The 24,341-nt window shown below is 37.3% G+C and overlaps 5 protein-coding genes across 5 annotated transcripts; all 5 read right to left on the reverse strand.

Moving 5' to 3' along the window:
• On the reverse strand, positions 1-2,420 carry LOC111806877 (desiccation-related protein PCC13-62). The gene is made up of 3 exons (XM_023692387.2): positions 1,325-2,420; positions 542-767; positions 1-460 (listed from the first exon to the last, which is right to left on the reverse strand). The coding sequence occupies exons 1-3, from the start codon at positions 1,648-1,650 to the stop codon at positions 71-73; spliced, it is 942 nt and encodes a 313-aa protein (XP_023548155.2). The 5' UTR covers positions 1,651-2,420; the 3' UTR covers positions 1-70.
• Positions 2,421-2,685: 265 nt separating this feature from the next.
• On the reverse strand, positions 2,686-4,630 carry LOC111806878 (desiccation-related protein PCC13-62). Its single transcript, XM_023692388.2, has 3 exons — positions 3,852-4,630; positions 3,416-3,641; positions 2,686-3,333 (listed from the first exon to the last, which is right to left on the reverse strand). The coding sequence occupies exons 1-3, from the start codon at positions 4,175-4,177 to the stop codon at positions 2,917-2,919; spliced, it is 969 nt and encodes a 322-aa protein (XP_023548156.1). The 5' UTR covers positions 4,178-4,630; the 3' UTR covers positions 2,686-2,916.
• A 467-nt stretch (positions 4,631-5,097) lies between these two features.
• Positions 5,098-7,355, reverse strand: RFC3 (Translation elongation factor EF1B/ribosomal protein S6 family protein). The gene is made up of 5 exons (XM_023692389.2): positions 7,023-7,355; positions 6,557-6,611; positions 6,389-6,445; positions 6,098-6,175; positions 5,098-5,693 (listed from the first exon to the last, which is right to left on the reverse strand). Exons 1-5 carry the CDS (start codon positions 7,305-7,307, stop codon positions 5,215-5,217), a joined length of 954 nt encoding a protein of 317 aa, XP_023548157.2. The 5' UTR covers positions 7,308-7,355; the 3' UTR covers positions 5,098-5,214.
• Positions 7,356-7,976: 621 nt separating this feature from the next.
• LOC111806957 (uncharacterized) lies at positions 7,977-15,296 on the reverse strand. Its single transcript, XM_087129299.1, has 11 exons — positions 14,862-15,296; positions 13,285-14,193; positions 12,736-12,865; positions 12,186-12,640; positions 11,793-11,873; positions 11,598-11,696; positions 11,221-11,373; positions 11,026-11,112; positions 8,833-8,904; positions 8,334-8,731; positions 7,977-8,303 (listed from the first exon to the last, which is right to left on the reverse strand). Exons 2-10 carry the CDS (start codon positions 14,083-14,085, stop codon positions 8,417-8,419), a joined length of 2,193 nt encoding a protein of 730 aa, XP_086985425.1. The 5' UTR covers positions 14,086-14,193; positions 14,862-15,296; the 3' UTR covers positions 7,977-8,303; positions 8,334-8,416.
• Positions 15,297-17,106: 1,810 nt separating this feature from the next.
• On the reverse strand, positions 17,107-24,003 carry SFR2 (Glycosyl hydrolase superfamily protein). The gene is made up of 10 exons (XM_023692885.2): positions 23,802-24,003; positions 23,109-23,448; positions 22,818-22,956; positions 22,368-22,534; positions 21,117-21,338; positions 20,497-20,665; positions 20,116-20,349; positions 17,877-18,026; positions 17,652-17,781; positions 17,107-17,438 (listed from the first exon to the last, which is right to left on the reverse strand). Exons 1-10 carry the CDS (start codon positions 23,971-23,973, stop codon positions 17,242-17,244), a joined length of 1,920 nt encoding a protein of 639 aa, XP_023548653.2. The 5' UTR covers positions 23,974-24,003; the 3' UTR covers positions 17,107-17,241.
• Positions 24,004-24,341: the final 338 nt, after the last annotated feature.

The raw sequence follows: 24,341 nt of genomic DNA on the forward strand, positions 1-24,341 counted from the left end.
TATCGAAAATTCCTCTTTATTGACGTCCACTTTATTAATGATCTAGAAATAGAAAACAACCACAACAACATTACTCGGTAGGTGCCATGATCGCCAAATTGGCTTTAGCGATGTTGCCATCGGCGCCCTTTGGATAGAAGCCCCCAGGAACACGCTCATTACCCCCACCATACACAATCCTCAGAATCTCCTCGGGTGTTCTTGCGTATGAGATTGAGTACTCATTTCCAGCAAGCACGTTCCCTGAGACCTTACCCTCAGCACCCTTGTCTTTGGGTACCACAATGCCCTCATCTTTAACGCCTGCACGTCCTAGCTTATTCCGCAGTTCTGATATGCGCTGTGTGAACTCTGCCACTGTCACTCCATATGGTTCAACCCTCTTCGCTGCACGTTCATAAAGAAGGGTTCTGATCACTGCATCTTGACCTGATTCAACTCCTAAAAGACCTGCAACAAGCTGAACCATTGGCTCGTAGGATTGTGTTTAGTGTTATGTATGTATAAAAGATTGAAATTATGTTTGAATTTCAGGGAATACCCTTTTGGAGGCAGCAGATTTGAGCTTTGGATTTGCTCCGACATACCCAGTGAGTCCAACGTAAGGGACGATGTAGCTTGCGAGAAGGAAGTTCAAGTCATTAGCATATGGGTCAAATGGTGGTTTCAACTTACTGTCAAAGGCTCTGTCCATCACTTTGCCAAATGACTCTGAACTCAAGTTCAGTAATGGCCTTGGAAATCCTTTCACTGTGTCTTTAATTGCCCTGCATAAATTGTGTGATGTGAAATGAGTTACTGATAAAGATGTATTCTTCACGGTAACCTCTTAATTAGTCGATGTGGGACTCCGAGCCTCTCTTGAGGCCTATAGAGCCCTCAAATAACCTCCCCTTCTCTAGAGTTCTTGAACAAAGTACACTATAGAGCCTCTCATGAGGTATATGGGAGCCCTCGAACAACCTCCATTTAATCGAGACTTGACTCCTTTTCTCTAGAGCCCTGGAACAAAGTACACTCTTTGTTCGTCACTTTTTTACTACACTTTCGAGACTCACAACTTCTTTGTTCGACATTTAAGGATTCTATTGACATATCTAAGTTAAGGGCATGACTGTAATACCATGTTAGGAATTACAAACCTCCACAATGACATGATATTGTCCACTTTAAACATAAACTCTCATGACTTTGCTTTTATTTTCCTCAAAAGTCTCGTATCATTACTTACAAACCCATGATTAACCCCTTAATTAGCCGAAACTCCTCACCCAACAATACTCAACAAAATGACCCGCGGAAGTAAAATCAACTAGAAAAATACCTCAAGTGACCAACTTCCTGGTAGGCAAATTGCATGATGATGTCCTTGATGAAAGGACTCAAATTGGCCATCTTAGCGCCAATAGGCGATGGCCCTCCCATGGTTAAATATGGTGCAACTTTATCCAAACCATATCCAACAGAGCCAAACAAGAAGAATTCAGCTTCCAAGTACTCTAAATTCAGTGGGAATTCTAAAAGATCAACATCTGATTGGGGAATCAAACGGTCTGCTCTTCTGACACTCGCAGCACAAGGAGTTAGCAGCTGCAGGGCAACGAGGAAGCTTACAACAATGGCTCTAATACTCATACCACACCCTGCCATGCTTTGATATCCACTTCTCTACCTTTGTAATGATATTGTGTCCATTTTATAAGCTCTTTGCTTGTAGAATAGATGGCAGGCTAAGGATGCAGACTTGAAGTTCCATTGCCACCTTCTTTTGGATGCCGACAGCTGCTCGTGCTACAAAACAAGCTTAGTAGGTGGACCCTAACTTAGACATGAATGGATGTTGTCTTTGCATGGCCATCCGACGGCCACGCTTATTGATTATTAAACTAAAATTTGCACCCAAATTCAACTTTCATTAACGATGCTTTTACTTCTCGAACTGGGCATAGTTGATTGACGGATATTTCTTTCCTTGAGGTCGGAGTTTAAATTTTTATACCCACTTGTTATAACGAAAGAAATACCTTCAATAACTGTGCAGTAAAACGCTATTATTTGTCGAGCTGATTGACAGGTATTTCTTTACTCGGGATCGAAGTTTAATTTTCATACCTCATTTATTATACTAAAACAAATGCCTTCAATAACCCTGCAGTGAACCACTTCTATTTGTCTACGTAAGCATAGCTGATTGACAGGTATTTCTTTCCTTGGGGTCGTAACTTCTATTTTCAAACTCTCCTTGTACTAAAAATATCTCCGAGACTTGACCAATAGAGAGTTGGAAACTTAATTTCATGAGATGAAATTCACTCATTCTCGATGTAGGGTAAATAGATGAGTAATTCCCATATGTACTAATTTCTGGACTTGAATAATTGTGTCTCACGGCTCGAGAGTTTATGGTTAGATCATAAACAAATTATTTATTAGAGGATCAGTAATATTTAATATTTAATGAGAGTGGATGACCTTAAAAGAAATATAAATAAATTAATTATATACACTAAAAATTTTAAAAATTTAGAATGATTCAAATTAATATTTAATATATAAAATATAAAAAATATATATATTTAGTTCGAATGGTTCTTAGCTCCAACTCTTGGACGTAGGTCTCCTAGCAAGATTGATCAGGTCAAGCATGAGTGATTCTAAACATGCAATATAAAATGGCGTAGAAACTTAGCACAAATATAACATACATGACTTTATATTGCCTCTCAAAATGAAATTCTCGACTCTTCATGAGGCATTTCAAGAATTTTTAACATTCATTGTAACACGATCTATAGTTTATAACCTTCATTTTAACGTAAATCTTGATGAGTACGGAAAATTACCTCTTTATTGATGACCACTTTTTTGGTGATCTAGAAATAGAAAGCAACTGCAGCAACAGCAACAGCAGCAGCATTATTTGCTATGTGTCTTGGTCGCTAAGTGGCATTTAGCGATCCGACCATCGGCACCATTCGGATAGAAACCCCCAGGAACATGCTCATTACCTTCACCATACAAAATCCTTAGAACCTCCTCGGGGGTTCTCGCGTATGCCAGTGAGTACTCATCTCCAGCAAGCACGTTCCCTGAAGTCCTACCCTCAGCACCCTCGTGTTTGGGTGTCACAATGCCACCGTTGTCTTTGGGTACCACAATGCCTTCATCTTTTGTGCCTGCATGTCCTAGCTTATTCATCAGTTCTGAAATGCGCTCTGTGAACTCCGCCACTGTCACTCCATATGGTTCAACCTTCTCCCCTACGTGTTCATAAAGAAGAGATCTGATTACTGCATCTTGACCCGATTCGACTCCTAGAAGACCTGCAACAAGCTGAAACGTCGACTCGTAGGAGTGTGTTTAGTGTCATGTATGTATGTAAGATTGAGAAGTGTCTTTGAATTTCAGGGAATACCTTCTTGGAGGCAGCAGATTTGAGCTTTGGATTTGCTCCAGCATACCCAGTGAGTCCAACATTAGGAAGGATGTAGCTAGCTAGAAGGAAATTCACGTCATTAGCATACGGGTCGAAAGGTGGGTTCGTCCAACAGCCAAGGGCTCTATCCATCACTTTGGAAAATGATTCTGAACTCAAGTTCAGCAATGGCCTTGGAAATCCTTTCACTGTATCTTTAATGGCCCTGCATAAATTCGTGTGTAAAGTCTAGTTAGGATTGCACAAAAACGCACATACTCGATCTAGATGAACACAAAGAGCAGAGAAAATGCAAGAAATAATATTCGCTAAAGGTTTATATGGATGACTTCAAGTGAGAGAGGATATAAAGAATTGAATAACCTAAAATAGACAGCAGGCTCCATAACCCGACAAAAGACAACTAGAAAAATACCTCACGTGACCAACTTCCTGGTAGGCGAATTGCGTGATGATGTCCTTGATGAAGGGGCTCAAGTTGGCCTTTTGAGCACCAACAGGCGATGGCCCTCCCATGGCTAACTCTGGTGCAACTTTATCCAAACCATGTCCCAGAGAGCTAAATAAGAAGAATTCGGCTTCCAGGTACTCTAAATTCAGAGGGAATTCTAAAAGATCAACATCTGATGGGGGAATGAAATGGGCTGCTTCTCTGATACTTGCAGTACAAAGAGATGGCAGATGGAGGAGGATGAGGAAGCTTACAGCAATGGCGGTAATGCTCATACCACATTTTGCCATACTTTGATATTCACTTCTCAATCTTTGTAATAATATGAGTTTCAGCCCTCTCTTATGAGCATTATATAGGCTGTTGCTCGTAGAGTTGGTAATATACAAATTTATCTCTTTCGAACAAGATAAAAATAAGTTCACGATGTAATGAAAATACAGAGACTAAAATAGAATAAATTCAAAGTATAACGTATTCCTTAAAAGGTTCGGAGTAAACTCAAAATATACAACAGACCAACTTTGGAAGAAAGATGGGAATGAAGGGAAGAACTGATACTCATCAAAAGCAGCATTCATGATTCAATCAGATTTCCAGTTAACAAGAAGCAAGAACAATCCCAGTATGTCTAACTTGGGTCAATAATGAATAGGTAAAGTTTCCAATCGGGCAGAGTATTAGAAATTTGAAATTAGATAGCTATGATCCATCTTACAAACACATCCAACTTTGAAAGCTCAACTCAGCCAGAAAATTGTAACTAATTGTGCATATCATTTACTTCCAACCATATTTTTCCACTTAAATTGCTAATGCCTCAACAAATTGGTATGAGATTAATCATTAGTCTAGCTCTACAAACCCAACCGAAAAACAGACGCATCATAATGTTTCTAATAGGATTTTAAATTTTCGCCAACATGTTGACATTTTCAGATATTCATAAGTTTGAAATCGACATGAAAGATGAATTACATTTAATAACTTGGTTCCCATGGAGAAACAGTTGCAATGAAGATAATTCGACATCGAGTCACGTGTGGTTTGTTGACATGACCTAAAACCTACAAGTATTTTAACTGGTGAAGGGCATATAATTCAGGGAAAATAATGGCAGTTTCAATAACTTAATACCTGAGGTGAAGCAAAACTCCATCACAGAATTGTAGAATTAGCTCAATGCCTTCACGGCCCACTCCGAAGCCAATGCAGATGGTATCAATCATGTGCCATTACGTGATAAGGACAAAATCTAACGCAGCTAAAACAAACCTCATTACATGAAACTCACCTCAACTTCTACTGCCAAATTGAAACTATCCAATTATTTTTTAGTTCTATTTCTCAAGTCTCTGCTGCCTGCAGAAGATTTGATGGCCTTACTTCCGCTGTCGTCATCGTCGTCGTCGTCACCGTCAACAATAATAATCCCATCTTCAATATCATCACCATAATCATCCAACTCATCTTCACCATCCCAATCCAGTTCATCCTCACTATCATAATCATCCATGTCCTCTTCCTCTTCTTCTTCACTGTAGTCATCTCCTGCACGAAGGGAATGAAACTCGGGAGGTGGAGGGCAATCTTCGGTGATAGCAGCATCCCTCTTAATCACAAGGTGTCGAATTACTCTTTCATCCATATCTAACATGCTCTTAAATTCATTAATCCATTTGGCCTCCAGTTCAAAATTCATCAATATGTAATGTGCATAATTGGCTTTCTTTATCTTGTATGCCAGCCTTCGCATTCCCCAGTCACTCAGTCTCCATATCTTCCCTTTCTTCTCCCTTATAAAACCTGCAACAGAATTTTTATTTTAATCAGAAACTGAAGGAAAATTCAACACAACTCCAAAGAAACATTGATGCAACTCGGATCAATAAGCTGGCCTTGAGTTGCTGAGCCTGATGGTCAAAAGTTATGACTTGCACAAGACATGGAATTTACATGTAACAGCCCAAACCCACCGCTAGCAGATATTGTCCTCTTTGGGCTTTCCCTTTCGAGCTTACCCTCAAAGTTTTTAAAACGCGTCTGCTAGGGAGAGGTTTCCACACCCTTATAAAGGGTTTTTCGTTCTCCTCCCCAACCGATGTGGGATCTCACATTACATGTTCGCTACAACACCGTTTAGAGAAAACAGCCTTGCAGGCAGCACAAAGTCGCATAAGAGAGCCAAATTGTCAAGATAGTTGCCTTACCTTGAACTTTCTCATTTACACTCTCAACCTCTTCTGCGTTCTTCTCGTGAATTAAGAAGACTACCTCATAGTGACGCACTGCAGTGACAAGAAAGGAAATACACCACTTGAAATATAAACAAATACAGGATGAAACTATTGCCTTCTTTAGACAATAGTTGGGCGAGAAAAATTACACAAACTAAATAAATACAACCTTTTTCTTCCTGTGTTAATGATAAAAACATCAACTCCCTATTCATTGTGTTGTATTAATCATACTTGACCAGAACAAGCAGAAAGTAAGCTTACTTTGTAGAACTTTCGATTCACTTTCCAACTGAAGGTTCAAATATTCATAAAGCTTTTCTGCAAAATTAGGGCAAAAGTGAAATTGATATCTCCTGTTCATAGTCACCATAATCTTCTAGAAGGAAAGGAAAGCCAAAGAATGGATCAAAATGGAAGAGAAATGATCACCTTCTTCCGCATCAGCAAATTCGGGGAGAAATTGACCATCTTCAGCAACTTTTTTCTGCAAATCAAAACCAAAAGTCCACTCAAGAAATTTCTCACACTCACAAAGTATATAAGCAGGTTAAACGTCAGTATATCTGAGCAGCTTCCTATCAAATTTTTGTACTGGCCTCCAATATCTACGCTTAGGAGTTTCAATTCTCGATTCTTAGAAGTTCCTCGAGTAGCATATCAGAGAACCTTCAAAAAGCACTTGAAGCAAAGAAGGTATCGAAGAGAATGACATTCAAACAAACCTCCACAAATTCTCGGCTTCTAAAATTTCCGCTTCTCGGCTCATAGATTCAAACCAGTTGGAAATAGTTCAAAGAGCAAAGAATCGCCGAAATTTGAAGATAATGAACAGATGACGACAGACACGTAAAAATATATAAAGATTAAAAAGAAATGAGAAGCATTAAAACTGCACCTCCTTAAGCAGAACAGCTTCAGGGAAGAAGCCGGTAGTCTCATCAGGTTTGGGAACGGAACGGTGGCCGTCGTCCTTGTTAGAATTGGTTTTCTTTGCCGCGACAACCACGGATTTTCTTGCGAATCCAGTCGGTGGATTGAGAGTGCGAAAGGAAGAGCATACATTGGGAAAATCAGAGAAAAGGGTTCGTGATCCCCAGAAGCCATTTCGAGGCAACAGAGAGGGAGCCTTGAGAGAAGGATAAGCTGAAGAAGAAGAAGGGGAGAAAAGAAGAGTATCCATGGTGTACGGAAATGGCAGAAGCCGGGATGGACTGAAACGATACCGTTGTAATCGTCTTAAGATATTTATACTCAAAAAAAATTAAATGCTCCATTATTAAAAAAAAAAAAATTAAATTAATAAAAATATTTAAAATTGTGTATTTGTTAAAAAAAAAAAAAAAAAACATTTTTTCAACTTTTTAATTTTCATTAATATCTTTAAAATTTATTCTATTAATATCCTTAATTTTTTTAAAAAAAATTTAATCTTATTTATTCAAAGTAAATATTAATTTCTTTGAATTTATAATTAAACTTAATTTCCATAATTGAATTTAAATATATATATATATATATATATATTGTTGAAACTAGTTCATGTTTAAGATTTTTTGAAACCGATTATAAAGTCAAACTCTCCCGAATTAAAACTATATTAATTATAAAGTCACAATCGCACTATGATGATAGCAGACTTGCGATTGTGCAACATTCACTTCCCAGCAACAAGTGAGTTAAGACTATTTGTCCTTGCGTCGCCCACGGCCAAGCGACGTATGCTCGAGCTTCTAACCCCAATTCAAGAAGAAAGTGTTAGAAAACGGGACAGAGAGATTTCGAAAGAGAGTTTTGAAAGCAAGATTTGAGAAATTGAAATTTGTGTTATATGAGAATGTAAACAAAAAAGTCAACAACAACGACTTACTGCATATAACTATTGAGAGAAGTTGACATCTTCGGTCTCATAAAACAAGACCTCTTTTGCATAAGGAAACGGAGGCAGACTTAGCTACAATCTAACTAAAATGATTCCCTACGAACGAAGACTAGACAATGGCCTTTATCGAGTAATAAAAAATGCAAACGAAAAGGCTCGGGGGCAACCGACGAAGCAGAGCCATACCGAGTCCATCTTCCAGATAATTCTTCATATTTAAGGTTAGTGCAATACCTTAGGGCTGTGGACTTACTTAGTGTAAATCAGGCCATATATATACAAACTCTTGATGCCATCCTTACCTTACCTTACCTTACCTTACCTTACCTTACCTTACCTTACCTTGTACACTTCAAAATTAGTAGCAGCAGGTTTAACCAAATAACCTCAATAATAATCAACTATATTCCCTACTTCTTTCCCTTCTTCTTTTTCTTGTTCCCACTCCCACTATTATTGCTACTACTTTTGTTAAAACTTCCTCCTGCTTTAGCAGGTGAGCTCTCCGTGGCGCTGCTGCCACCGACGTTGTCGAACGCACCTGTCTGCACGGCATTCTGAAACCACTCGAAGAATTCTTCTTCTGTCATGTTCTCTTCTATGTTTGATGCAGGCATTTGGCCTCCTCTTTGGCTGGAACTTGATCCTCTGGTGTTTTGCTTCGAGGTTACGCTCGTGTTTACGTGAAAACTCGGCCTGTGGGTGTTGGCTGGACATCTCATTCCCTGCACAAATATACAAAACCGTTGCGGGATCGAGAAGAGCAGCATGACATCAATATTACACGAGGTGTTAAATTTGAAAGCGACTGTTTTATCGACGTTACCTGACAAATATACCATCCAGTAGCATCGTATATTCGGCTATCTGCACATACGTAGGCAGAAGGAGCATCTACCTGAACAGAGAACATGGTGTGTTTATGTGAGACTCCCAGTGATGCGAACATATACATGAAAAGGCAACAAAAAAAAAAAAAAAAAAAAAAAAAAGAACATAGCTCTTTTTCTGTGTTATTGTACTGTGTTTGGTTCCTTTTCAACTAAATCGTCCACAAAAGGGAACGAACCACAAATTTCCAGAAAATGATGGCTTGTTTTCGGCCCGAGAGGACCTCGAAGACGCACCCTTAGATAGATTTAGGCAGAAAAACGTTCAAACTGAAAGTATTGAAAGATGTTGCAACCTTTGATAGCAAAAGGGCAATGGAAGAAAGATGTGGTTCACATTCTCTTTACTATTCAGGCAGAGGAAACAAACAGAGGGGGATGATAAAGACCAATTTTTACACTTTGTTCGAAACCGCTCGTGCCCGCTCGTGCGTGTTTCTAGCTACCACGTTCTAACAATCGGAAATAGTGACATCGTGCTTCATCGAGAGAGAGAGAGAGAGAGAGAGAGAGAGAGAACAAAATATCTGACAATCTCTCCTTTAAAGTGAAGTTCCCAACCCATTTATCCTTCAAAAAACGGATGAAATTTTCTTTCTTGGCCAAGAAAGTCAAAAACCAGAAGGAATAATTGCTAGCAATATTCTAACAATGCCAATGGTCTTGATAATCTTCCACCCATTTGGCTTTTCACCGTAAGTACTAAAGATAACTCTACGCCAAAGAGCACTCTTTGCTTGAATAAATCTGAACTACTACTTGAGTAATAAGGCATTTTTCCTCTGTTGAAAAGCACCATTACCGAGCCCTCCATAACACGAAGGGAGGAAAGTTTCCCGTCAATTCACCGAGTACAAGACCGAGAAGGTTCCTGTAAGCCAACTCATCAAGGTCAAGGGGCACTAATGGAAGAGTCAAATGCCTCGATTTTATATATATATCCGGAACGGAAAGACATTGCATTGGAGACGGACGATTGACAGGAACGAAGCAAAAAGCCCACATACATGTACCAAGGTTTGTCAAAGATAGTGCCTTAAGCAAGTACTCAAGGTATATACACTGCTCTAAGATTAGGTAGGAGCCGATTTCAGAAACATAAGAGCTTGGAGACTAACCTAGCTGCAACAGATATTGTCACGTCTTACCTGAGAATATAAAGAAATTTCCGACCAATCTATGAATCTCAATAGTAACTTCCTTTGATGGTTTGAGGATCGAAAAGAAGAACGAGGGAGACTACAAATAACTGATTGAGCGAGGGTAAGGCGACCTCTCTTACAAATAACTGATTGAGTGCCGGATCCCGACTTCTTCCTAAAGTCCCCCCACCTACCCCCGAAGGGATGCTCAAACAAGAGAAATCAGCAGCTCAATATCAACATTAATGTCGATGATAGCAGTATTGAATAAACAAATTAAACGAATCTCCTATAATAAAAGGTCGCGACTGCACAGGCAAAAGAAAGGTCGTGGCGGTGGCAACAACAACACAATAACAACAAGAGAGTAGGAAACTAATGCAAACTCCTCGGATGCAGGCTGCAGTGGCACAAGAAGAAGAACGATAAGGGGGGAGGTGGTGGCCTGGAGCACGTGATATTGAGTGGAAGAAAGAGTTCAGGCTTTCCTTTCATCTATTATTTGTGTTGATTGACAGGTGAATGTCTATACGAATACCTAACAGTTTAGTGTTAAGACATAACATACATCCTTCAACAAAACCATATTTCACATGATTTTTCTACAGAAACTATATTCAGAGACCACAATAGGTACAATGTAGTACCGATAGGCCGAACCCTACATAAGAATATAACTATTAGCACTAGAAACGTAAGTTATTGCACGATGTGTCTTGGGGAGTTCGAAGCTCTCGAAAGTCAATTATACTATATCTTTCCTGAATTTCTCAGTAAAGCACACTACCTAGTTTGTGTTCTATCAAATACATCGATGTGAATACGCTAAAAACTAACATTAGAACAATTGGTACGAGCACCATTATAGCTTTTTTTATAAGCCTTATATAAGTGAGAACTGGTAAGTCGAGAAATTCAACACGTATCCACACATCAAATAATGCAACGTTTTGATAAGAAGCCAATCCACGTGTAAGCGAAACATACCTTCTGCAGCAATCCAAAAAGAAAAGGCTGGGAAGATTGCTCCACCCACCCATCTCCATCCTTTGCTTGATGAAAATCTTTGCATTCCTTTAGAAAAAGTAAATGTACAAAACACGATACATAGAGCATCCAACATGAGGATATTAAATCAAACCTAACAAAATCAAGAGTGAGTCTAAAATAGAAGAGAGAAACCTGGCACCATCTAGCTTGAGATTTCGATTTGCTAGTGTATCTCCATAAATGAAATTTGTTGCACTTTTTGCAAGCTATTCGTCTTGATTCACCGAAAGGATCTTCTCTATCCGTTGTTGAACGTGAAAATGCAAATGGACCACTCCCTCCACTCTATAAAATAAATGCATCGTCTTTGTGAAAAGCCAAATAAGATACTCGAACTAAAAATTTGGACGCATAAGCTATCATCGAGTATTTAACTCATTGCTCAAGTATAATTTACCTAGAAGTGTATTGAACTGAAAAAATTTCTGGTGTTATACCTTTTTCCTAAAAATAATTTGCTTCCCACCCTCTTTTCTTTTTTACCATTCTATAAATGGATGGAGTTATACCTTTCGTGAAGCACTCTGAAACCTGCGGAAAATGTTTAGCAGCTCTTCCCTTCTAAGTTCATCATCATAGGTTTTTCGCTTTGTCGAATCAAGTAACACCTAGAAAAAAAAAATGCATACGACTCTCAAGAAACAATATAATACAAAACTCAAAAGTATTGCATAATACCTGCAAGATTAAAAGAAAAACGTTACCTCGTATGCATTTTGAAGTTTTTTAAATGCTTCAGCAGCCTTTTCATTCCCCATGTTTTTATCAGGATGGACCAACATTGCCTGATAACCAGTTTACAAGCTCATTCAACAAACTAGATATATACCATTACCACTTCTGCAGATAATCAAGATAATATTTCAAAAAATATCAAATTTCCTGGATGTATGACACCACTTATAAATAAAAATGAGATTTTCTTCCATTAATCTATACAAAATGCAGTGTTGAATAACAGAAGACCACAACATTAAAAACAAACAATAAGCCGATCCATCAGGAAAATACATGAGACAGAGCATAATGAATATAACAATGTGAAGGGTGAATACTAATAGATCATGCAAACTGTGGCAATATTAATGCAAATTTACCTTTCTCCTATACTCCTTCTTGAGTAGGGACGGATCCATATTCTCATACTGAGACAATCCCAAAACTGCGTAGTGGTCTGTACAATTCAGCAAACGAATGACTTCATCTTCAGAAGATAGCTCAGAATCAGCTCCACTGGTTGAGGGCGTGCCTGAACTCCGATCAGCAGCAAAGCCCGCACCACTAAATTCAGAAGATGATGCTTGCATAGGATCATCATGAAAGAAGCGAGGCTGATCTGGCATCCCAGCAGTTTGTTCAGGATATCTGTTCGATCTCCTATGCTCATTTATGTTGTTCTTTAGGAAATAAATCAGAGCATCACTTGAAACAAATGACAAATTCAGGCCCAAAAGCAAACCAAACCATCCAGTGCATACCCATACACAATAAACCGAATACAATGTGGTGATAAAGAGTGCAACTCGTTCGTGGCTCAATATAAATGCCAGCCCTGAAAATTGTGATGCAACACTACAATGAATGAGCCTTGACATGATGATAGTATAAATGGAAAAATTGTGGACGTTCTAAAGGTAAAAAAATCACCTCCAAGACAGATGATCAGCATTGTTATCCAAAAGTTTCCAAAAAACCAAAGGAAAGCTGCTCCAGAGATGGCGATGACCAGAATTGCAAAAGCAAACCCAACAAAAATTCCAAGGGAAGCAGCTACCACCTGATTAGATTTCATAAATTAATTGTCATTAGAGGATTTTTAAACTGTACTTCAACTTGAAAATGGATAACACCATCTTACTTAAAGTAACTATTTATGGAAAGCCCACAAGGAATCTAAATTAAAAAAAAAATGCTTTAAAACAGCCATCCGTACATCCACACAGTATAATTTTTCTTTAATCCCATGCTTCAACTGGTATCATCCATATAACATCAACTACATGCTTAGAATAAAAAATAACTTGGTGATTTAATTCCTTTGAATATCCATAAGCTATTAGAGACTTTCTCTAAGGGGAAAATCACTATTGTTATTTAAGATAATAAACAAGACAAAGAACGAGAAAAAATAGTAAATAAAACACGTTAAAACAAGATAGGAACTAACATCTATGCAAGAGTATTGGAAGTGCTTACCAAGATCACAAGGAATTTAATAATTCCAACCATTGCAATTGTTGAAAGAATGGAGAACCATATAACTGAGAAGAAGGATGTTGTCCCCATACGTACAAAGGAATCGATGCCCCTGAGGGCACAGTCCAACCATACAATTGATAAAAGAAGCATTACATTCCCCAAATGCATCATCCATTTCAAAACAATGGGATATGCTTTCATAATCTTCTTTCCAACATAGGCACTTGCGTTTAGCAAGTTGTTCTTCATAGAATTAAACAAAGGTCTTTGTTGCTCCAGCAACACATGGGCTGCTTCCAATACCGATGACATAGATTCCACAAAGCTTTTCACGAAAACATTATCTGAAAATTTTAGATTACCCATCACATTTCTGATGTGTTCTCCGTTCAAAAAGCAGCTGAAACTACCATCTAAAGGATCCTGCTCCTTATCAGACCCATTGTACTGTTCTCCTATACTAGAATCCTCATTATTTCCATTGCAGTTCCCGGATTCTTCGGGGAGACATGTTGGCTCGTCTGGAGAATGAAATCCTTCCACTCCTTGTTTTTCTTTTCTCAAGGACTTCTCAGATTTCTTTAGATTCTTTATACCCTCCCCAGAGTTTCTATTCACCATACCTTCCTCAAAGGCTCTACTATGGTGGTGGTTGTCATTCGGTAGTCCCTCTCCGGGGAATACCTTTATCTCTCGTGCTCTCCCCTGTCCCTTGGACTGCAAGTCTGAACCTCTCTTTTTATTGTTCGATACATGGCGCTCGGACCCTGTTTTCTGTTGGTTACCCTTACGAGCCATTGATTCGTAAATTTAAGGTTCAATTTCAAGAAGTATTCGATTAAATCATTTCTAATGACAATACATGGTCCAAAACAAGCAAGCAGGATAATGTGCAGGGGCTATAGCCTGTAGACAAAAGAAGTAAACAATCAAAGCTGAATTTTTCTTCCTTTGATGATAATTAAAGTAACAAATATGTTCACGAGAAAATAAATACATAATTGCCAGAAAAACGAAACAAGAACATTAATGGATTGGAAACGTAATCTAGCACTTGCAGAACAGATAATTAAACGGAGGGAAATCAACAGGGACAGAAAAACTTCCAAATACATGGAAAATAAAAAAATTAGAGTCAACTAATACGAAAATCACACTAATTGATGATATATGTTCATAATCCATATTTAGGGAAATGCCTCATTTCCAGTACCAGTGTAGCAGAGCGTTGATTACAAGTGACAAAAATCAAGAACAAAGTTAATTCCAAGAGTACCAACTGCATAAATATTCCATATAGAACGCTATTCAAGAATAACATTTTTCCGAATATATTTCCGGTGGCAGACACTTTTTTTTTGTTCTTCTGATTTCTCTGAATTGCTGATTCCAGAAAGACTGTAATTTTGAGAAGGAAGCAAATTTCAAACCGAAGTTGAATAAGAACCAGAGAGAAAGTCGTTATTTCCGATGAATCCAATGAAAAGAGAAGGGGGAAAAAAAAGTAAACAGCAGAAGAACCTCAAATGTCAAAAGAAACAAACATGAAAAAAAAAAAAAAAAAAAAAAAAAACCTCGAATTGCAGTATCTAGGAGATGAAGTCCGCCGCCGACGGAGATGAGAAAGGAGCAGCCCAGGCGACAGAAACCCTAATAACCAGAAGTCGAGAAGAGCATAAACAAAGCAGAAATTGGAGGCTAGATCTTCATGAAGTATGCAGTTGATATGGAGGAAGTTGAAGCGACGGATTCAATGGCGGACGAAGAGTTGGATACTGCAGCGGCGGCCGGAGAGGAGTACCGGGAAGAGGCCCCCTTGTCCGAAGACCAAGGCAGCAGAATGGGATTGAAGAATAGGACCCGGTCCGGCTGAAATCCGTCGCAATTCGAATTGCTGCGTTGAAAGCACGACGTGAGAATTCCGTACGCCGATTAAAGCTATGTCGCCGTCCCCATTATCAACGGCAAGCACAAGAGTTGGAGATCAGCCTGCTCCAATCAAAAATTAGATAAATTTAATCATTTTCTAACAACGCGTCAAATGTCACGTGACTAAAAATTCCCACATGATTCCTTAAATAACAATTTTTTTTTTTTTATTAGAGTATAATATTTATTACATTTAATTTTTTAAAATATATAATTATTGGTTACTTTTTTAAATAAATTTAGAGTATAATATTTTTTTTAAAGTATTTTAATCAAATAAAAAATATAAAATAAAATATATTTAAATTATTATTTTAGTTAAAAGTTACGTTCATGTGATTCAATAATACATTTCATGTGGTTAAAAATATGAAAATCATGACATATAAATTATATAAATTATCATTATGGTTTTTATTTTTGTTTAGTGCATTATTATATTTAATTTTTCAAAATCTTATTTTAAACACGGGATGGTGAGAGAATTTAAATATTTATCATCTTAATCGATAATATATGTCTTAATTAGTAAATAAAATTATATAAAATATTCAATTTGATATATAATATAAACTCTTGTATAGAAATATTTAAAGTTTAGTAAAATACGTAAATATAATTAATTGATTATTTTATAATTTTTTATTTTCATTAAAGTATTGACAAATTTTTATAATAAAAAACTACTAATTTATACTTTTATTGCATATTGATTGATTAATTTTTATAAAATTGTAATTTTATATTTATTTTGTTAAATACTATTAATTATGAACTGTTAAAATAAAATATTTGTATTAAATAATATATATACAAATAAGAGTAGTCTATGTTTTTCTTATAAAAATTACTTCCATAATTTTGTGCACGTTGTCCGTAAATATTAAATATCACAACAATTAGACTAAATTATCACAATAATTTTATCTTTTAGGTATAATTATTTTTATAATAAAAATTACACTAAATTAATATAAATATCAACGAACCAGTAAAAAAATACATTTTTAACTTTCAAAAGTTTCAATTATAACTTTCAAAAAGAAAAAAAGAAAAAAAAAAACTTCAGAAACACATTAATCTTGGATCGAACCCGTTAATATTTTGTTTTTAAAATACCTTAGTTCTCAAAAGTTTCTAAGCATTAAAAAAAAAAAAAAAAAAAAAAAAAAAACTTAAAAATCCCATAGATCTATAAATTAAAAAAAAAATTAAAATTTAAAATTTAAAAAAAAAATCGAAGATTCATATATCTATTAGACAAAAAAAACTAAAAAAATTTAAAATTCAATTAGACATTCAAAAATTCAAAGACCAAATAGATACAAACTTCAAAATTTATGAAAAAAAAAAAAAAAAAAACACCAAGCCTAATTCAACTCGTATTAAGAGGTTCAAATCCACCACCCTCGTCACTTACGAAAAATAAAATAACCTTTACACAACAAATAAAACATGATATTCATAACACCCAAACCCTAAAAACAAATCCTCCAATAAATGTTTCACTTTCTAGAAGCCCCAAATATTAAACACACTAACAAATAACATCTCCATCAATAAACAGAGTCGTTCATAATTAATTAAAAAAGAAAACGATTCTCAATATATTCAAATGACATCTTACATTTTCTAGAAAGGTAAAGGATCTTTTGGATATGGCCTTAACGTACCACCCTTTTAAGAACGCAAAAGCCTACTATGGAAAAACTTCATCATGACTCTCAAGAAAGAAATCAAAGAATATTTGCATAAAAGACACAAACCTACACAAAACTTTTCAACAATGTTGTTTACCAAGCTATTAGTGTAGACTGTGTAATATTTCTTACCTCGTCTTTTGTAAACACCATGGATAACACGTCCCTTTTGTAAATTGCAAGAAATTAATTAAAGAAGAATAAGATCTACATATTATTAGGCAAGTATACTATTGGAAATTTACTTTACATTGATTAAGTTTAGTTTTATAGACTTGTAGTACATTACCTGATACGAGGAGAAAGACCATAGAATGAGTTGAGTTTAGAATTCAAGAGGTCTAAGAAGCAACCTTGTCTTATCCTTGGCGGTCTTCTTTTTCTTTTTTTTGAATACAGAGAAAGTCCAGAGAATGGATCTGCATAAGCGACTTAATGGATCCTGCAGGCCTTCCATCTCATAGTGACCAAACCGCCAGTCTCTTTTGGCGTAAGGCCGCTGAATAGGCTCATCGAGGCCTCCTGCAGCAAAAATTAATCATAATTGTTGAGGATCGTTGGGAGGGAGTTCCACGTTGGCTAATTTAAGGAATGATCATGAGTTTATAAACAAAGAATACATCTCCATCGGTACGAGGCCTTTTGGAAAAAAAAAAAAAGCAAAGCCATGAGAGCTTATGCTCAAAGTGGACAATATCATACCATTGTGGAGAGTCGGAACTACCTAGAACTCACCTGCATACATCAAACCATGTTTATTAACAGCCCGATAAAATGGCCGGGTCTTCTTCTGTTTGGCAGCTCTGTGCAGATCATTCCATGCTTGTATACGATCTTCACGGGTAACTTTACCAGAGGTTGCTATCTGTTTATGATAACCACCAAGTGTTCTAAATATCAGGAAACAATTTTACGTGAGGGGGATTTTTATTGGGAAACAAAGAGAAGGATATCATCTACTTTAGAGAATAGGTGGTACGATTGACGTGGTATTCGGGCGAGATCATTAGCACGATCAACTGCTACAAGTCCAAATTTAGGACCATAACCATCAGCCCACTCCCAGTTATCAGAGATGGTCCAAAATAAATAACCAAGTACAGGAACACCCTACAAAGGTAATAGGCAGTCCGGTAGTAAATTATATATTATTTTGAACAAGAGACATGAAAGGGAATAAATGTTCAAGGGATACAAGCTCCCAAAGGGAGTGAAAAAGAACAAATACAAACAGTAAATACAAAAAAGTAGAGATTAGCCATGAAAATAAATAAATATTAAAAAACTAAGAACTTTCACATAAACTTAGTGTGAAAGACAGAGAGCTTGCATATGAATGGTGAAACTATGAACAAGACCTCCACAAAACATGGGAAATCGATAGCTAATTCAAATCTTTGAAAGAAAACCAAGAACCGACCACCAACCAACAAAACCCTTTTTAAAACTCATCATAAAGCAACCTCTAAAAAAACTAGTCAGCTTTAAGAAAACTGTTAACTCATTGAAAAAAGGTTTGGAAGAACCATCACCACAAAGAAATAAAGAAAATCTCTTCACGCAAGTCGGTCCAAATATCTCAGAGAAGACGACATAAAACTTTACAAAGCTAAACCATGACACTTAAGGCCACGTCTTCTATCGATTGAGCAAATTTGGTTGGCATGGATGAAGAAAAAGGAGGTGTTTTTTTTGTCACAATCCTCACCTAGAACTGGATTTAAAGAAGTGCAAAGAGTGCGAGTATTTCCCACAAAGAGTTTTGTTCAACAATCTGGTATCAGAGTGAGGTTGGTATAGGTTGTTTGATCTCTTGAAATTCTTAATATACTATGTGGTTGCAGCTCTGTCTGATTTTCCACATCAAAGACGATTTCTTGAGATTATTAGTGAGTGAGTTTCTTCGTGTCGTGAGTAGTTTGTGACTCTGCAAGTTTTGTGTCGAAAAAACTTGTTTGGTATTACTGGGGAATAGTCAACACAATAGGTGATTTCCAAATCGTTGAAGGAATTAAGAAACTCAACAACAACTACAAATCATGGGCAACATGCATGATGTTCTATCTACAAGGACAAGACTTCTGGGAGGTCGTTGGCAGAAGTTATACTACGCTGCCAGAGGAGGATCCCAATGGCACCTTGCGCAAATGAAGAATCAAAGCAATGTTTGCCTTGAAGACAACGATCGAAGAAGAGATGTTAGAGAAAAGTTGGGATGACAAGACACCGAAGGAAGTATGGGACACGTTTGTGATGTTGTTCTCAAAGAAAAACGATACAAGGCTACAACTTCTGGAGAACGAGCTGTTATCAATCTGACAACGTGACATGACAATTGCTCAATACTTCCATAGGGTCAAGTCGATTGGTGAACTAGATCCGACTCGAATGAAGAGGATCATTATCCATGGATTGCGACCAGAATATAGAAGCTTCGTTGTTGTTGTACAAGAATGGTCTGCTTAACCATCACTTGTAGAGTTTGAAAATTTGTTACCCAGCTAAGAAACCATCGCTAAGCAAATGGGAGGCATCACGTTAAAGAGTGAAGAAGAAGCACTCTACACAAATGAAAGTCGGAGCAACAATAAGCTGTCTACCAGACGTGAATACAAAAATGGTGATAATGAAAGAATTCACCAAGGAACTGCACAACCTTGGAGAGCTCAGAAGAACGAATAAGAATTTTCAAAGGAAGAGATTTGAAGGTATTTACTGCAATTGCAGAAAGAAGGGCCACATATCCAAGGATTGTTGGTCAAGGAAAAAGGTCGTCGAAAGCAACATGAAAACCTCCAAAAAGGAAATGGATAATGAATGGGATGTAGAGTTATTATGTGGCATAGAAGAAGATAAGCTAGTGCTCATGGCGCTGATAGGAGAGCATATCGATTACAAGAATGACTGGATCGTTGATTCAGGCTACTCAAACTACATGACTGACAATCAAAGTGGCGCAATGGAAGCAGGTGGCCTCGGAGAAGAAAGTATTACCATACTTGGACAACATTGAAGAAATTCTACCACAAAAGACGGAGGAGAAATCTAAGGAATATGAAGAATGATTTATAACACTGAAAGTTAGACAAAGAATTCTACATGAACCAACCAAAGGAATTTGAAAATGGAGTTGGAGTATATGCTAAGTCTGAAATATAAACTAATTTTTATAACAATAATCTGAACTCAGAAACAATACCTTGATCATGGCAGCATGTACAGCAAGCAAATGTTCAATCAAATATGGCCGACGGATCAAATCTGTTTCATCGGATACCCCATTTTCAGTAATTATAAATGGTATATTTAAATGTTTGTACCTTTCATGGTACCGAAGCAACATGCGATATAACCCATCAGGATACACCCCACGTCCAGATTCACTATACTCGTCTGAATCTACGAGTTTAAGTCCAGTCCCAGATACCACTTCCTGATTCATGGAAAGCAATCTCAAGACATACATGGATGAGTATAAAAACATTACTCTACAAGTGAACTTGATATGAGAAGAAATGAAATGATAAAAACAATATTAATAATAATCAAATATAAATAAATAAATAAATAAATAAATAACCTGTCCGTAATAGTTTATGCCTATGAAATCAAGTTTGTCTGAAATGCTATCCACATATGGGAAAAGTGTCAAAGAGTTTGCCAACGTAACAGCAGGAACATCAAAAAGACCATACGGCCGCATAAAAGAGACATGGTGTGCGATTCCGACAATGGCACTTGACGAGTTACTGAAATAGTAAAACAAACGAACTTCAATTAATAAATGTGGGAGAAAGGACACATGGAAGATAGAAAAGAAACAGAATGAAATATGAATTCCAATTAGACAGCTCTTTTTCTAATCTCCACTTTCGCAGTCAGATAGGACCGTTAAAACCTCCTGATCACAAGCAAATATCGCCAATTTTTAAATGTATTTGTGGTTTTATTAATAAAAAAAAAGTACATGGAAGCCATTGATAATTTGCGATGAGTAAACAGAACAGAGGTTAAATGAAGTTCTTCCAACTGTGTTGCACCATTGCAACGAATTACGAAAATTGGACATCTTAGAGTGAAATATAGGTAACCAGAAAATATGTGCATAGGTGAGCATGCGTCTCTAGAGATATTTAGAGAACACATTGGTGCTCAAAGTATTTCTACACATTTTCGTTTGTTTTTATGAGTGAAACAGACCTTTTTTCATGGATATAGTCATAGGCCTTCAAGTGTGCAATGGCTATCCAATGCATAGCCTGTTGAAAAACACCAGTAGGCAGTGCGGAGGTGGCAACTTCAAGCATATCAGGATGACCTCCAGGCCAGGCACCAGCACAGTAAGTAAGCATACAAAAGACATGAGGCTCATTAAACGTCACCCAATAATCTATCATATCCAATGTGCTGTCAACTACTAGCCTGCAAAATAGGAGCCAATAGTATTGAAACCAATACCAAAACAAAAGAACCAACGGGTGATAGCTGAGCTACACAAGTACCGTCAACAAACAGATAGTATAAACCGAAACTTCACTCCATAAGCCTGCATTTTATTACATTCATATCTCTCAAAAGGTGCCACCTAAAGTAGCTTCAAATGTGTTCCCTTGCATCTCCAAAAGAAGAATCATAGAAATAGATCACTGAAACTTATACAGTTCACTACTGTCGGACCATTTGCTTAGAAACAAAGGAAAAAGGCCTAAATGTTTACAGTAATTTAGACTGCAAAAGAATGATATATTCGTCAGCAGCATTTCCAGCAGCTACAGGGCATATTGTAACTTTTCTATTAGCTAAAACCCATCATAGCATTTCCAGTAGCTACAAGGCATCAACGCCCTAGGATTGGAACACAATCCCAATCATAATCATGCCCTAAAGATAGAATTTAGTGGAACCACCATCATTCACAAATGCTAACCAACTGCATTGCAAGGACATGTATTTTGTTGCCTTTCACGACAGAGTTCCAATACCATTTTCACAATCCACTGTCATTGAATGTGTAACTAAAACACCCTTATCTTGTATCAAAAAAGGGAGATTAATTTTCTTGAATTCACTACCTATAAGGTTATAACCTTTTGAAGCCCTCATCTCCAAATCTTTCAATCATCTTGATTGGTTTGATACATGTTCTAATTAAGGACTACTGGGATTGAACCCCAATCGTTTCATGCAACAAAAATATCAAGAAAACTATTACCCACATAAAAAGGAGGTACTAGAAGAAACAAAAAAAAAGAGTAAAAAACAGCTAAACCCAATTAGCAACAAACTACCATATTGTACAGTCAAACTCAGATAGTTGAATAATATTTTTATTTCTAGTCCTACATATAGCATAAGTTCATCTACATGATACGTTGCGCATACAGCCCTTTCAGGCACTTAACAGTAGAGAAGGCAAGTAAAAGCACCACCAGAAGGAATACGATTACCAACCTAGTGAATTCCAAGAAATAATCAACGGTTTTTTCTAGCTTCCACCCTCCATAATCCCCAGCCCATGGGGGAAGGGAATGATGAAACAGTGTAAGCATCACTTTCATGCCATATGAACGAGCCTTGTTGATGATCCATTTATACCGCTCCAATGCTGCATAATTAACCTGAAAGGTAGCATCATGCAACTGACTTGAACCACGATATATCAATTAAAAACTGTCCAAATGTTTTCTTTGGTGCATAAATCATTTATGAAAAAAGAATAGGTCATTTAATGTGCCTCACAAAAATTATTCAGCGTTGACTAATTGTATTATCCCTAAGTAATGATAAATGCATGCGAGCAAAGATATGAAAGAGTATTTGTGTATCACAGAATCTGGACTCGATATAAGGGATGAGAGCAAATCAAAGTGTAGCTAGGGTAACAATTAAAATTGGACTCACAGCAGCTTTAAGCCCATTAACTGGTTCCTGAGTCATGATTCTAGACCAATCTATTCCCATTCGAAACACACTGCTCCCAGTATTTTTAGCCAGTTGCAGCTCTGTAGCAGGATCAGACCAAAACCTAAGTCTCTCTTCTCTGAAACAAGCCCAAATAACTCATTCATCATTTTGAAATCCATAAATAATGTTTTGCATTTACTTAATAACCAATCGTAATTTAGCAAGATATGTTAAACCATGACGTTGATTTCAAGCATCGAGACATCAAGCTAAAGGATTTGGGCTTACGGGTGAGGGACATTGTGCCATGCAGCTACGTTATGATGGCACTCATCACTTGGCTCAACCTCTTCTTCTTCTTCTCCAACATACTTTTTAAATCCTCTAATCATGGCTTCCATAGCTATCTTAACAGGCTTGCCTTTATCAGTTCCCTTTTCAAAATTTGCAGCCTTCTGAGACCCACCATCGCCAGCAGCAGATCCCATCAAGGCAACTGCTGGCTGCATGCCCTGTTCTGATGTATCACAGGGCTGTTCTTCAGCAAACTGAAGCCAAGCATCGTTGAGGCGATCCTCAACATGGGCAGGGGCTGTCGCAAGGCCGAAGAAGAACTCCCGTTCGCCCTCTATACAGAAGTACAAACAGACAGAAACAGTAAATCAAAATTGAAAAAGAACAAAACCACATTGAACATTCATGCGCGCCAACTCTAATTACATATTCAATCTCAATCCTATAAACAGCAAGAAACACTTGGAAAATCATATGCGTCGGAGTAGAATCAAACAACAGATATTTTCCCGCTAAAAGATCAAAATAACACCATAAAACAAGAAAACGCCTCAGAAATGAAGGTCCACTCACCATTCACGGCACAGCGCATAATAAACACCAAATTCTAGGGTTTTTGATTGAAGAATCAAAAGAATTCGTACGGAATTGAAATGAGACGTTGCGATTGGAAGAGAAGAGAAATACCGGTAGATGTGAAGTCGGCGAGAACATCAGAGGACTCATCAATGGGGGAACGGAACGGGCGGAGATTCTTTCTCCGGTAGCGATTGAAGGAGAAGGCATTGGCGGCGACGGTGATAGTAACCAAAACGCCGGCTAGCTTAGTCGCAGAAGCAAAGAGGGCCACAAGCGTCATGAGAACGCAGCAGAGAGCCGTGAATGTGAAGGGACCAATGGCGATAATTTATGGACTAACTGAAACTTGGATGCTGCCGCTTCTGTCATGTATATCCACGTGTCACTACTAAAACGAGCCGTGGTTTAAACGCGCCGATTTTTTTATCCGGCAAAATCCACTCGGCATTCCAATTTTGGTTAAATTACAAGTTTAGCCCCTAAATTTTGAACAGGTAAATTATGTAAATTTGAAGTTACTGACTCCAACCTCAAAAAAATTGGTACATATCGACAACTTTGAGTCACGCTCGTTCATGGTCCAATGCAGGTAAACCTAAATTTATGGAGCCATATCAATTTAGTTAAATTACAAGTTTAGCCCCTGGA

Source organism: Cucurbita pepo, chromosome 12 (assembly GCF_057944985.1).
Source record: "Cucurbita pepo subsp. pepo isolate OVF chromosome 12, ASM5794498v1, whole genome shotgun sequence".
In the NCBI taxonomy this organism is placed as follows: domain Eukaryota; kingdom Viridiplantae; phylum Streptophyta; class Magnoliopsida; order Cucurbitales; family Cucurbitaceae; genus Cucurbita; species Cucurbita pepo.

Coding starts and splice junctions, on each gene's coding strand:
- LOC111806957 (XM_087129299.1), bottom strand. CDS start 14,085: ATGGCTCGTAAGGGTAACCAACAGAAAACAGGGTCCGAGCGCCATGTA. Junction 11,874..12,185: donor AGAAGGAGTATAGGAGAAAG/GTAAATTTGCAT, acceptor ACTGGTTATCAG/GCAATGTTGGTCCATCCTGA. Junction 8,905..11,025: donor TTTTTGGATTGCTGCAGAAG/GTATGTTTCGCT, acceptor TTCTCTGTTCAG/GTAGATGCTCCTTCTGCCTA.
- LOC111806877 (XM_023692387.2), bottom strand. CDS start 1,650: ATGGCAGGGTGTGGTATGAGTATTAGAGCCATTGTTGTAAGCTTCCTC. Junction 768..1,324: donor CAGGAAGTTGGTCACTTGAG/GTATTTTTCTAG, acceptor CAATTTATGCAG/GGCAATTAAAGACACAGTGA. Junction 461..541: donor AATCTGCTGCCTCCAAAAGG/GTATTCCCTGAA, acceptor CCAATGGTTCAG/CTTGTTGCAGGTCTTTTAGG.
- SFR2 (XM_023692885.2), bottom strand. CDS start 23,973: ATGACGCTTGTGGCCCTCTTTGCTTCTGCGACTAAGCTAGCCGGCGTT. Junction 23,449..23,801: donor CGCCGACTTCACATCTACCG/GTATTTCTCTTC, acceptor ACTTCTGTATAG/AGGGCGAACGGGAGTTCTTC. Junction 21,339..22,367: donor TATTTCTTGGAATTCACTAG/GTTGGTAATCGT, acceptor CCTATTTTGCAG/GCTAGTAGTTGACAGCACAT.
- LOC111806878 (XM_023692388.2), bottom strand. CDS start 4,177: ATGGCAAAATGTGGTATGAGCATTACCGCCATTGCTGTAAGCTTCCTC. Junction 3,642..3,851: donor CAGGAAGTTGGTCACGTGAG/GTATTTTTCTAG, acceptor GAATTTATGCAG/GGCCATTAAAGATACAGTGA. Junction 3,334..3,415: donor AATCTGCTGCCTCCAAGAAG/GTATTCCCTGAA, acceptor TCGACGTTTCAG/CTTGTTGCAGGTCTTCTAGG.
- RFC3 (XM_023692389.2), bottom strand. CDS start 7,307: ATGGATACTCTTCTTTTCTCCCCTTCTTCTTCTTCAGCTTATCCTTCT. Junction 6,612..7,022: donor AAGCTGTTCTGCTTAAGGAG/GTGCAGTTTTAA, acceptor TTTGATTTGCAG/AAAAAAGTTGCTGAAGATGG. Junction 6,176..6,388: donor TGAATCGAAAGTTCTACAAA/GTAAGCTTACTT, acceptor TTGTCACTGCAG/TGCGTCACTATGAGGTAGTC.